Source organism: Hyaena hyaena, unplaced genomic scaffold (assembly GCF_003009895.1).
Source record: "Hyaena hyaena isolate Hyena2069 unplaced genomic scaffold, ASM300989v1 scaffold_180, whole genome shotgun sequence".
In the NCBI taxonomy this organism is placed as follows: domain Eukaryota; kingdom Metazoa; phylum Chordata; class Mammalia; order Carnivora; family Hyaenidae; genus Hyaena; species Hyaena hyaena.
The window spans coordinates 2,021,916-2,035,526 of NW_024080811.1; the positions used below are offsets into that span (position 1 = coordinate 2,021,916).

At 36.7% G+C, this 13,611-nt stretch overlaps 1 protein-coding gene across 1 annotated transcript in view; it reads left to right on the forward strand.

Moving 5' to 3' along the window:
- The window catches only part of SEC22A (SEC22 homolog A, vesicle trafficking protein), an 87,285-nt gene that overhangs the window by 12,333 nt on the left and 61,341 nt on the right, over window positions 1-13,611 (forward strand). Inside the window, exons 3-4 of the mRNA XM_039240666.1 lie at window positions 9,020-9,183; window positions 10,332-10,526. Of these exons, the coding sequence (XP_039096597.1) occupies window positions 9,020-9,183; window positions 10,332-10,526 (359 nt within the window). The remainder of the gene's footprint in view (window positions 1-9,019; window positions 9,184-10,331; window positions 10,527-13,611) is intronic.

Below are 13,611 nucleotides of genomic sequence, written 5' to 3' on the forward strand. Positions count from 1 at the left end.
AATCATAGTTGTACATTTTGAGATCTCTTTAAACATTGAGATACTCATCTTAGGGAAATGCAAACCGCTTTTGGAGGTCAGTTGTACTCTACTGTGAATTTTAGTGTAAGAAATAAAATTCTTAGTTCTGTCACTGAATTCTTTTGAAGTCTGATGATGTCTGTGAGTCTTATAGGCTCTCTCTTTATCTCAATCTTTATTTTCTCTATATTTGTCCACAAACTACTATCTCCAGCTGAGAATGCTATTTTAGGCTTACCTGTCTTTTGTTTTTAGTTTCTGGCAGTGCTTTTCTTTCACTCTTTGGTATTATTTTCTGATTACAGGAATAACAACTTCAACAGTGACCCAGTTATTACGTACCTGCGGTTGCCAGGCACTTTTCTTACGTTATCATTCAGTTTTGTAGCAACTCTTTCACATTGTCTAGGGCAGACACACAAAGTCACACTAGCTTAAGCAAAAAAAAAACATTTTGTGAAGGATAGGTTGGCTTCTGAGTTAGCTGGAGCCAGGGACTCATGTTATTATCAGGAATATTTCTCTTAATCCTTCCTTCTCTCTCCTTTTGCAGCTAGGTATTCTCCATGTATTGGAAAACACTTTACTGGCAGCTGTAGGCATACTTCATTTCAGCTGAGCCAGCCCTCTCCCTCCATGTTCAAGGAAAAGACTTTATTAGCCTTGCTGTGTCGTGGCCCATTTCTGGAATAGCATTGTGGTCAGAGGGCTGAGATGCTCTTGGTTGGATCCTGGATCACATGTCCACCCTTTGGATGAGCAACTTTACCAAAGTCCTGTGGAATAGCTAGTAGTGCTAGAGAGAATTCCCCAAAGGGAAGAAGAAAAGGGTTGTTGGAGAGATAGTCATTGTAGTACTACCGCCCCATTTTTACAGGTGAGGAAACTTAGACTTAGGGACCAAAGAAATTTATTCACAGTCAGAAAGCTAATAAATGGTATATCTGGACCATAGTCCTTTAGCTTCAGCATTCACATTATATTATACTCTGGTAAGAGAGTTGCCTCCCTTTACCTTTAACCTCTCTCTTTACAAGGTGCATGTGTAATTCTCCTAATTCTTTTTACTTTTTATGCAGAGAAAAATTAACTAGGGAAGAGAAGTAAGTGAAACTTAACCCCCCCCCCCGCCCCACTTTTTGGTTGAGAAATAATGAGGAATAGAGTATGTGTGAAGTCTAAAATTGATGAGACATGGGGTCCCTGGGTGGCTCAGTCAGTTAAGTGTCTGGCTCTTGATTTTGGCTCAGGTCGTGATCTTGTGGTTCCTAAGATCAAGCCCCGTGTTGGGCTATGTGCTGATGGTGCGGAGCCTGCTTGGGATTCTCTCTCTCTCTTCCTTTTTCCTGCTTGTGCTCTCTCTCTTTCTCAAATAAAATAAATGTTAAAAAAAAAAAAAATTGATGAGACAGCATTGTCTTGGTGGAGAGTAGGTGTTTGGTGGGGAGGGGTACGGCAGGGACATGCAACCCACTAGTTGCTACCAGAACACTTGGGGGAAGAAGATAACCTGTGTATCATGCTTTTCTGTTTTGTCTTGTTACTAGCATCATATTACTTTTCTTTTGTATATTATATACAGTGTACATTGGAAATCTACAGCTTTTCAGGCTCTTACCTGGTTTTGGAACCACATTCTCTTCCAATATAGTTTTTGTGGAAAAATGAGTTCTAGGTTCAATAAAGTTTTGGGATATCACTGAGAGGTAAATGAGGGATTACCTGTGATTATCTTTTTTTTTTTTTAATTTTTAATGTTTTTTTTATTTATTTCTGAGAGAGAGAGACAGCATGAGCAGGGGAGGGTCAGAGAGAGAGGGAGACACAGAATCTGAAGCAGACTCCAGGCTCTGAGCTGGCTGTCAGCCCAGAGCCTGACGTGGGGCTCGAACCCACGAACTGTGAGATCATGACCTGAGTCGAAGTCAGATGCTTAACCGACTGAGCCACCCAGGTGCCCCTACCTGTGATTATCTTAAAAAGCCAAGATTTCATTCTCTGTGGTGTGAAAGTGTTAGAGTTAGTGGGAAAGTGTGAATCAAGAGATAAATTCTGCAGAAAAGAAAATGAGGGACTTCATAGGCAGCTTTTTCTTCCTCTCTGTTTTATCCAAGGTTTGGATGGTGTAATTACCTTTGCCCACTTAAAATTCTCTGATTCTCATTTTGCTTACTGTTATAAGTTGCTATCATCTGGGATGCTGCATATTAATAAATATTTTCTTACATAATGAGATTAAAATTAGTGACTAAATGGGTCTTGAAAAGTTTTTTTTTTAATGTTTGTTTATTTTTGAGAGACAGAGACAGAGCATGAGCAGGGGAGGTATAGAGAGAGAGAGAGGGAGACACAGAATCTGAGGCAGGCTCCAAGCTCTGAGCTGTCAGCACAGAGCCCAATGTGGGGCTCAGTCCCACAAGCCATGATGAGATCATGACCTGAGCCGAAGTCGGACACTCAACCAACTGAACCACCTAGGCGCCTCTGATGGATGGGTCTTTTATTCATTGGATAAGGTATTCATAATTTAGCTTTTCACCAGTGGAGGGTAATTGAAAGTTGGCCGCATAAGAGAGGTGTAAGTGAAAAAAGACATTCCTGGTGGAAGGCTGCACATGCGGAACACTAAGTGTTACTGAGTTCTCTTTCTGGTTCTTGTCTCTCTACTGTCCCAGTGATGGCAAGTCTTGCTTTCACCTTATTTCCTATTGGGCATATTTGGTGATAATAAAATCCATAAGGTATACTCATTTTCATAGTGTCGAACTTATTCTTATGTTTAAATGCTTTATTTTAGGGAATGGAATTCAGTGTGGAAGGTTCTGTTTCAAAGATAATTTTCTTGGGATACATGGCTGGCTCAGTCGGTAGAGCATGCGACTCATGATCTTGGGGCTATGAATTCAACCCCCATGTTGGGTTTAGAGATTACTTGAAAAAATATATATATAACGTTTTTAAAAAATAATCTTTTTACACTTAGCAATTTTAACAGATTAGAGATGGCATGTCCTTCTGGACAACTTTTCTTCAGCCATGAAAGCTATTCACAGGGAAAATGAGGCTACAAAGCATTGACAGATTTTTTATGTGTGATGGTACAATGGTAGAACATACCATTATATGTAATGTAAATGTTAATTATTACTGTCTCAATTTATTAACAGTTTGCTATGTACATTGTCATTTAGCATGCTACAAAATGCAGTTTTATTTTCTTGTTTTGTATGTTGTTTCAAGTGCGCTCGCAGCACTGTATTGCAAGTGCCTGGCAGGCAGAGGTTTGGTCTTTGAAATCAGAGCCCATAGAGTAGAATGCTAGACATATGCATGCAAGGTGCTTTGTTATTTACTGTTGGGAAGACCATTGCTTTCCCTAATTGTTTAGTTTGGTACAGCAGGCCACAGTTGTCCTAAAATGCCAGTGTTTATTGGTGATGTGTAAAATTTCTTTGACAGTTCATAAATAAGACCAGATACTAGAAAGTGCTTAATGTTTGAAACTACTTATTTTTTGGATTTTAGAAATCACTTGAGGTATGGACTGCTTGGATACATGATAAAATTAGCTTTTTAATGAAGTGACTGAAAGGGGTAAATACCCCTTATCTGGAATTTGAACTTTTCTGTCAGCCTTACCTGTTTAAGACACACTTGATCCTGGAAGGCCCTAAAGAAGTTCCTAGTGTGTGTGCTAGGGGGAGGAACCAAGGATGTAATGAGGATGGATAAATTCTTGGCCAGAAGAAAGACAGTAGCTCTAAAGACCAAACCCCATTGGTACCAAAGCCAAAGTAGAAGGGAAGTAAAAAAGAAATTAGAGCAAAGTAGCAGGAAAACAATGGTGATTTAAAAATTGCGTTCAGGGTGGAGAAAGGAAAATTTTTGGTGTGTGTGTGTATGTATGTATTAGTAATGTTCATGATAAAAGGAGAGTAGACCTGAGGTGCCTGGGTGGCTCAGTCAGTTGAGCGTCCGACTTTGGCTCAGGCCATGATCTCACGGTTTCTGAGTTCAAGCCCCGTGTCAGGCTTTGTGCTGACAGTTCTGAGCCTGGAGCCTGCTTCAGATTCTGTGGCTCCCTCTCTCTCTGCCCTTCCCCCACTGGCTCTCTCTCTCTCTCTCTCTCTCTCAAAAATAATAAATAAACATTAAAAAAAAGGAGAGTAGATTTATCTAGTAGATATGTATAGCCGTCTGTAGGTGAGTAATTCTGCATCTTATCTGAGAACATCTCTGTCTTTAAAGTAAGGGGATGTTGAAAATTCACTGGCCTGAATCCTAAAGCCTCCTTGGAACACTGGAGGAGGAGGTGAAGTTGTACTCTGTTCTGTAAAATTTAGCCAAGTATTTATTGAGCTTCTGCTTTATGTAGATACTTTGTGTAGATACTGCTGGACTGTACAGTTATGTGTGCACATATAATATGTTCAACAAATTAGTGTATAAATGAATGAATGAATGATGTCATCTTTGCACTCATGTATTCACTAATTTATTGAGCACTTACTGTATCCCAGACACCAAGTATTCTAGTTGCTAAGAATACATTGGTGAACCCTACAGAAATTCTCTCTGCTTTTACAGAGCACAGATATTAGTGAAAGAGATGTTACAACAAATAAACATATGAATATCTCTTTACAAACTGGGTTAGTTACATGAAGAAAAATAACAGCTGCTATGTTACAACCATAGAGGTGGGATCAGTTTAGATTGTGTGCTCTGGGAGGGTCTTTAAGTTCAAGAAGGATGAACAGGATTAACCATGTCAGAATTGGAGCCATGATAGAGACAGAGTTGGGTTGGGAGCATTGCAGGCAGGGAAGACAGCATTCATGAAGTTTCTCAGATTGGTAGTTGGAGGACTGGGAGTAGGTTGGTAGCCCTTGGATCTGAAATAATACTAGTGTGGTTGGAATGCAGAGAGGGAGGAGTAGACTTGCACAGAAGTAGAGAAGTTGCAGGACCTCATGAATATCCTTGTAATACAAGTTCCCAAATCCTCAAGATTCATTACTCTTAATTGGGGGGAAAAATAGAGGCTGATATGTAGCTTGAAAACATGGGAAAAAAGTTGGTGAATTGGCACATAATTGGTTTATCTGTAACATAGGGAAGTTGGTGTTGCATTGGTAAAGAATGTAGGCTTTGGAGTTAGAACTAAGTTCGTCCCTGCTGTGCTTCTTAATGGTTGTTGTGGCCCTGGGTAAGCTACTAAACATTGAGCCTCTGTTTCATCATCTGTAAAGTGGAGATAGTAATGTCCCTTTACTGTGAGAGTGACATTAAATAAAACATGTATGTAAAGCACTTAGCAAAGGACCTGTTTCAGACTAAATGGTCAGTAAACTGTATCTGCTGCTGTTACTGTTACTACTACTACTCTTTCTCCTCATGCCAGAAAGGCAACAGCCAGATGTTCTTAAAATGTGAGCTAAATGAACCTGATGGACATACTAAAGCTTGCACAAGCTGGGATGCCTGTAGTCACTTTAGACTATTTGATATGAGGAGTTCTCTGTGAAAGTGTAGGAGTCTTTGAGTTTTTCCCCATGATAGTTGAAAAAGCCAGAAGTCTTTTGATAACAGAAGACTTGTATGTATTGTTGGAAAACTGGCTTTGCATTTCAAAGAAAGACAATAACGTAAAAGTAAATTGACTGTGAAAAGTCATAATATTATAGAGCACTTTGTAGCCTTTTCAGAGAATATCCTATAATTATAGTAAAATAAAGGGTTGGGAAGAAAGACTCTCTGAAAATGCTGACATATGATCTTAAAAATAGAGGGTTGCTTTTATTTCACAAATAATTCTCTAGTTAGTGCAAGCAAGAGAAACCGTTTGGGATAAACTGTCATGTATGTGTCTGTGGTTCACTTTATTATTAATATGGAAATATAGTAAAATTTTACCATAACAAAAAAAATGAAGTCCTATTTTTGGAGGATAATGAAACAATTCCTAGTTAGGTACTTGGGTGTTCTGAGTGTGTGGAAGCCAATCATTGTTGTGTTTTATCCCAATTCAGGTTACTGGGGCATATATTTGAATGCTAATAATATGTCAAAGAATTTTTATAATGATAGGGAAGGTATTTTGGGAAGAGAAAATTGCTTGGGAAAAACATACTTTGTCTTCTGATTTAGTTATTTTATAGAAAAATGCAATGTGCATGGCTAAACAGCTTTGATCCATAAGAAGAGATACATTTTAGTTTTTGAACGTTACCTATATACAAATAGGAAACTAAAAAATTTCATGAAGCAATGTGCATTCCAATATTTTCTGTTATTTCCTATTTCAATTTTGAAGAAAATGTGTAGTTTAACTACACTAATTTTATGACCTTTTAACAGTCACAAGTTGCAGTTTAAAAAACATTACATCAAATGACACTATTAAGAGAACTTCAGAAAGGAATTCCAGGTTATTCCAGAAGCCTAAGATGAGCATAATTTTTCTAGTTGTATATCCCATGCCATTAAGCACAGATGATTAATAGGTGCCAACCCCACATCATTTGGCTGCATGGGATGGTCTTTTAAGAGAGAGGAGGAAGGGGGTGCCTGGGTGGCTCAGTCAGTTGAGCGTCCAACCTCAGCTCAGGTCATGATCTCATGGTTCGTGGGTTTGAGCCCCACATCAGGCTCTGTGCTGACAGCTATCTTGGAGCCTGGATCCTGTTTCAGATTCTGTATCTCCCTCTCTCTCTTACCCTCCCCTATTCATACAGTCTCTTCTCTCTCTCTCTCTCTCTCTCTCTCTCTCAGAAATTAAAAAAAATAAAAATAAAATAAGAAAAGAGAGGAGGAAGGAGGGGAATGGAGGGAGGAAACTATATATGCTGGAACTCTCACTGAAGGATACTTAAGAATTTAATAATAATATGATTTGGGGCGCCACTTGGCTGGCGTGGTTGGTGGAACATGTGGCTCTCTTGATCTTTGGAATGCATGTTTATGTTCCATGTTGGTTGGGTGTGGAGATTACTTAAAAAAATAATCTTAAAAAAAATAACATGAATTGCTTGAGGGATAGAGAACTGGGTATCTTCAGGTGGAGATAAGACACTCTAGGTACTGTATTTCATTTCTCAGTTTTTAAAAATTTGAGTCACTTAAATATTTTTATTCTATAAATATTAATTTAAAATAAATTCTGCTTCTACATTATTAGAGAAAAAAGAGGGTAGGAGGACTCCCATATGGATCAGGGTTTGGCAGTAAGATTACTGTGATAGATTGTCTTTCACAGGTGTGGGAGGGAGGTACAGCCTTTATGCTCTGTTTGCTGCCCCTGATCTAGATGAGTTACATTGGACAGTACTCTTAAAGAATGTTTAAGTGACTCACTAAGAAAGGTTAATTCGTGTCCCATTTTCTGCTTTATTGTAGGTGGTGATACAGTTTAGAAATTTTTGTTTTCAGTAGAACATGGCTAATTTGAAATTTCAGTGCTTAAAGTTTAAAAATTTTTTTAACTTTCTTAGAAACAATTTCAAACTAACAGAAAAGTTGTATAACAAAGAATAATACAAATAATACCTGTTTGCAGATTTATCTTTTGTTAACATTTTACCCCATTTACTTTGTTTTTATTTGCCTACCTATTTATCTTATTTTTGTCTAAATCATTTGAAATAGGCTTAAAATACCATGTCCCTTTATTCCTAGCTTCTCCTAAGTGTGTTTTCTAAGATTAGGGATATTCTGCTACTTAACTATGGTACAGTTATCAGCTCTAGTAATATTGAGACCACACTTCACTGCCTGTTTTCCATTTTTGTCCTTTGACCCAGCGTGTCCTTTATAGCACTCTCCCCCCGACCCACCCACTCCTGCCCTGGCACAGAATCTAGATTAGGATTAGGTATTGCATGTAGTTGTGTCTTTGTAGCTTTTGATCAGAAACATTTATATAGCCTTTATTTCTTTTGTACAATATGAGATTTTTAAAGACTTTATCCCTCCTTTTTAAATAGAATTCTGATGTTCTTTCATGATTAGATTCAGATTATGCGTTCTTGGCTAGAATACGACATACTACGTATATATATTGGCTAGAATACAACATACTACATATGTATATTACATATACATAAACTACATATACATATTTAATACTACATAGCTGATATGTCTTTCTGAGGATATCACACCTGAAGGCACAGGAAGTCCATCTGCCTGTCATTAGTAATGTTGGAATACTCAGTCAAGATGTTGTCTAGTTTCTGCTGTATAATAAATATTTTCCCCTTGCAGCAAATAAGCAATCAATGGGAAGACATTTTAAAGCCTTGCAAAATTTCCTACTCCTCACCAAAGTCTCCCTCTAGATTCAGCGTTCATTGATTGTCCTTGCTTGGTCTACTGTGTTGGTGCTCAGCATTCTGCTGTAAGCAAGAGTTCTCCTTTCTACCCTATTTATTTTATTTGTTGTTGTTATAAACTCATAAATTACTCTTATTTCACCCATGGTTCATAATTCATTATTATGTGAAGTAGAGCATTTGATTGTGGAGTCAGTGGATGACTTCGGAAGCTCAGTGACCACCCAGAAATTGTGTGCCAAGTTTTGTGTTGTTTGCACATCTGGGAAGAGTGCCCATAACTTTCATCAGAATCTCTAGAGTTCTTGATTTGAACAGTATTAAGTTCCACTAGGTTGAATAGTTAAACCTTGAGCTGTCTGTAACCCTTACATATTTGTATATTCTTTCCCCTGCTTTCTACCCCCAATGTTACATAACTGAAGTGTTAGAATTATAGTGTGTGTCCATCTGTACTTACATTTCATTTTTTTTGTCTACTGTTTTTAACTGTAACTGAAAGTAGTATTATATTTTGGGTTTTTTTTTTGCTAGAATATATAATAAATGTTAATATCTTCATTGCCACTGTAGCAGCAGTTTATGGTGTATAAACCAGTCTTTTGAAGCAACGAATTACTTTGATTTCATTTGAGATTTTAAAACCAATGTTTTTTACACTGTAGTTTTATTAGCTCTCTGGGAGTGAGCTACATGATGTTGTGCACTGAAAATTACCCAAATGTTCTGGCCTTCTCTTTCCTGGATGAGCTTCAGAAGGAGTTCATTACTACTTATAACATGATGAAGACCAATACTGCTGTCAGACCATACTGTTTCATTGAATTTGGTAAGGGCCTGATTTTTTTTCCTTTTCATTATCCTGTCTCCATCCAATCATAAGCTATTTTTCATATAATGCTGGGGTCCAGGGGAAAAACTCAGAAAATTCTGCTACCTTGTTTTTGACAGAATAATTTGACAGATGTTCCCTGTAAATTATGGCAGCTTCTTCATTTAGGTGCCTAGTAGAAAAAAGTGTGTTTCAGTTGTGAAGGGGATTGTGATTATTGACACATAGAATTAACCCCAGAGGACAGTTTCTCAATGAGAAATTTATAAGCCAGAGATTCAGAGTTCTGTGTTTCTGTGATAATCTTTTATAGCCTGCTTAATGTAGACTGGAGTTTGGCAAACATTTGCTGGAAAGTACTAGATAGTACATATTTTAAGCTTTAAAGACCATATGTTCTCTGTCACAACTACTCAGCCCTGCCATTGTAGCTTGAAAGCAGCCATAGGCAATGCTTAAATGAATGAGTATAGTTATATTCCAGTAAAACTTTATTTACATAAACAGCAGATTTGATTTGGCCTATGGGCATTAGTTTACTTGACTCCTGGTGTAGGAGGAAAAGAAGTAAAACCAGCTTGTAAATATGAAAGTGAAATTGGAATATATTTAGAAAATGTCTTTTAATTAAATTTATTCTTCAAAATATACATTGTAATGGTGTAAGCAGTAAATAAGAAAACAGGTTTGTAAGAACATGCAATTTACAGTGTATGTTCTTATGTAATTACAGTTGGTAAATATTGATAAACTTAATATTTTATGAGCTACAGATCCCTATAGAAATTAAGACTGATTTAAAATAAAAGCTGTTTTTGTTTTTTGTTTTTTGTAAAAATTTAAAATAATTCCTTAAAGTAGATATAATAGTGGAAATGGTCTCACGGACATTATTTTAAATCCTTATTCTATTTATAATTATTAATTTCTAGAGTATAATTTCTAGAGTGAAAAACAGATGACCCCATGATATATTAACCATTAAACACAAATAATATTAGATTATTCCATGACAAACCGAATAGTTTTGGATAACAAACTAAACTGTTTATCTGCAGAATTTACTCCATAAACATCACACTCTCTCACACACTTTATTTAATAAACAAATGACTGCAAGGAAATTTATTTTTTATTTTACATAGATAACTTCATTCAGAGGACCAAGCAGCGATATAATAATCCCAGGTCTCTTTCAACAAAGATAAATCTGTCTGACATGCAGATGGAAATCAAGCTGAGGCCCCCTTATCAAATTTCCATGTGTGAACTGGGGTCGGCCAATGGAGTCACATCTGCATTTTCTGTTGACTATAAAGGTGCTGGTAAGATTTCTTCTGGTGAGTTATGGATCTCAATTATTTCATTAAAAAAGCAAACTTTAGTAAAAACTGAATAACTCTTGAAAATGAATTACTTTATCCTAATATTTTAGAGCAAGTATATGATAGTATATAGAAATTTAAAGTAATTCTTTTTCCCAGTAATCCACCAGATATGTGACTAATCAGGAAAATACTTTAAAATAGCGATCTCAGAGGAACTCTTTGCTTAGAGAAATATTTAAGAATTTTTCTTAATTGTTTTTAAAATACTTTATTATATAATTTTTTAGAGATGAATAATTGTAATATGTTTATATACATGTAAAATGCTTTGCATTATGTCAAGATGAGTACATTCAAGGCCAGGTTTCTTGACTGTCAAAGAAAATGGGATCATCTACTCAAACCTCCCCTCCCAAACAAGCAATACCATCCTCAACGGTTGTGACAGATTGAAAATTTGTGCTTGAAAATGGAAACCTCGTTATTGTATAAGGTAGCATGCGCCATTGTTGAATTGCTTGTTTAAAAAATTCTTCATTATATTTTGAGCTAAAATCTGTTCCCTGTAATATCAACCTGTTTGTCTAAGTTCTCGGACTTCTCCCTGCTCTTCAGCTATACTGAAATAGCACTTAAGAACTTTGAAATCAGCAACTCTGTCTCCTTTCTATCCTATTCGTAAGATGAACTTCATATATAATCAGTTTCCCTTAGCCTTTTGGCCTGTGACTTTGTAAAACCTCCCCATCCTGGAAGCTTCCTCTGCATGTGCTTTAGTTTGTTAATATTCTTCAAATGTGGCATTCAAGAATGAACACAACATTTCTTGGGCTGATTAATACAAATTATGGGAGAAATGGGGATGCACATTTCACTAAAATCCAATCAGAAAACATAAGAAAACAGGTCAATACCAGTAACAAGCCCCAGGAGAGAGGAGGTAGATCAGTATCCAGAGTTGTTACAATGTTTTCTAAAATGTCCAATTTCCAACAAAAATTTACAAGACCTGCAGAGGAAGAGGAAAGTATAATCCATATACTGCGGGGAGAAACAGGCAATAGAAACTGCCTGTGAGAGTGATCAGATATCAGATTTAACAAAGACTTTGAAGTAGGCATTATAACTGTGTACAAAGAACTAAAGGAAATTATGATTAAAGAAGTAAGGAAGGTATAACAATGTATCAAGTAGATAATATCAATAAAGAGATAAAAATTTTAAAGAAACAGAACCAGGAGGAATTTCTGGAAATGAACAATACTCCTGAAGTAAAAACTTTACAAGTGGGGTTCAACAGTAGATTTGAACTGGCAGAAGAAAGAATTAGTAGACTTGAAGATAAATCAATAGAGATTATGTAATCTAAAGAACAGAGAAAAAAGAATGAAGGAAAATGAATCTCAGGAAAATGTGGGGCACTTAAGCATACCAACATATGCATGATGGGAGAACCAGAGGAGAGGAGAGAAATAAAGGAGCAGAAACGGTATTTGAAGAAATAGTGGTTAAAAAGTTTCCACATTTACTCAAAAACATGCTCCTCCAGGAAGTTCAATGAGTTCCAGATAACCTTGCAAGAAATCCACAAATTGATGAATCATATTAAAAATGCTGAAAGACTGGAACACCTGGGTGGCTCAGTTGGTTAAGCGTCTGATTCTTGATTTCAGCTTGGGTCATGATCTCATGGTTGTGAGATTGAGCCCACCTCCATGCTCAGCCCGGAGCGTACTTAGATTCTCTCTCTCTCTCTCTCTCTCTCTCTCTCTCTCTCTCCCCCTCTCCCCCCCCCCCTCCCTCTACTCTACTAATCCTCTCACCCTCCCTCACTTTCTCTCTCTCTCTGTCTCAAAAAAAAAAAAAAAAAAAAAATGCTGAAAGACCAAGACAGTGAGACAATCTTGAAAGCAGCAAGAGAAAAACAACTTGTCACTTATAAGGAACCCCAATGAGATTGATGGCTGACCTCTCAACAGAAACAGTGGAGATCAAAAAGTCATGGGACAAACATTCAAAACGCTCAAAGGGGGAAAAAAAAACCCTATCAATCAAGAATCCTATACATAGCAAAGCTATCTTTTTGTTGTTGTTTGTTTATTGTTTTTGAGAGAGAGTGCACATGTATGAACAAGGGAGGGGCAGAGAGAGAGGGCGAGAGAGAATCCCAAGAAAGCTGCATACTGTTAGCACAGAACTGGACACGGGGCTCAATCTCACGAACTGTGAAATCATGACCTGAGCTGAGGTCAAGAGTTGGATGCTCAACTGACTGAGGCACCCAGGCACCCTAGCCAGCAAAGCTATCTTTCAAAAATAAGGTGAAATAAAGACATTTGCCAATAAGCAGAAGCTGGGAGAATTTTTTGCTGGCATACTCACAAGACATACTAAAGGAAGTTCTTCAGGCTGAAAGGAGGTGATCTAGATAATAATTTGAATCCACCCCCCCCCAAAATCAAGCAGTAGTAGAGGTAATTATAAAAGACAGTTATTTTTCTTTTCTCTTTTGTTGACTGATGTAAAAAGCAGTCGCTTAAAACTATATATTATTGAGCCTGTAACATATAAAAATATATTTTTCATAACAGCACAGAGGAGGTGAATGGGAGCAAAGCTGCATTAGGCTAATGACTCCAGTTGGTAATTGGAATCCACAGGAACAAATGAATAAAGCCATAAGTGATAATAGTTTATATTAATAAAACTTATAAAAATATAATTGCTGTCCTTTCTTCTCTTAGCTTCTTTGAAAGACCTAAAATTATGTAAAGTAATAGCTGTAACAATGTATTTTGGGGTTTGTAATGTTTATAATATATATTTCACAATACCACAAAAAGGGAAGAAAGGGGATAGAGCTATCCCCTTTCTTATGTTTCTATAGCTCATTGCTATAGAAATTCTATAGCTCTTTGAAATTAAGTTAGTATAAATATGAAGCTATTTCTGATAAGATGTGTATGATAAGTACTAGAGTTGCCACTAAGCAAATCACTCAAATACTGAAAATCATTAACGAAATTAAAGTAATACAGTCTAAAATGTACGCAATGTAACAATAGCAGTAAAGGAGAAATAGAACATAAAAGGGTAT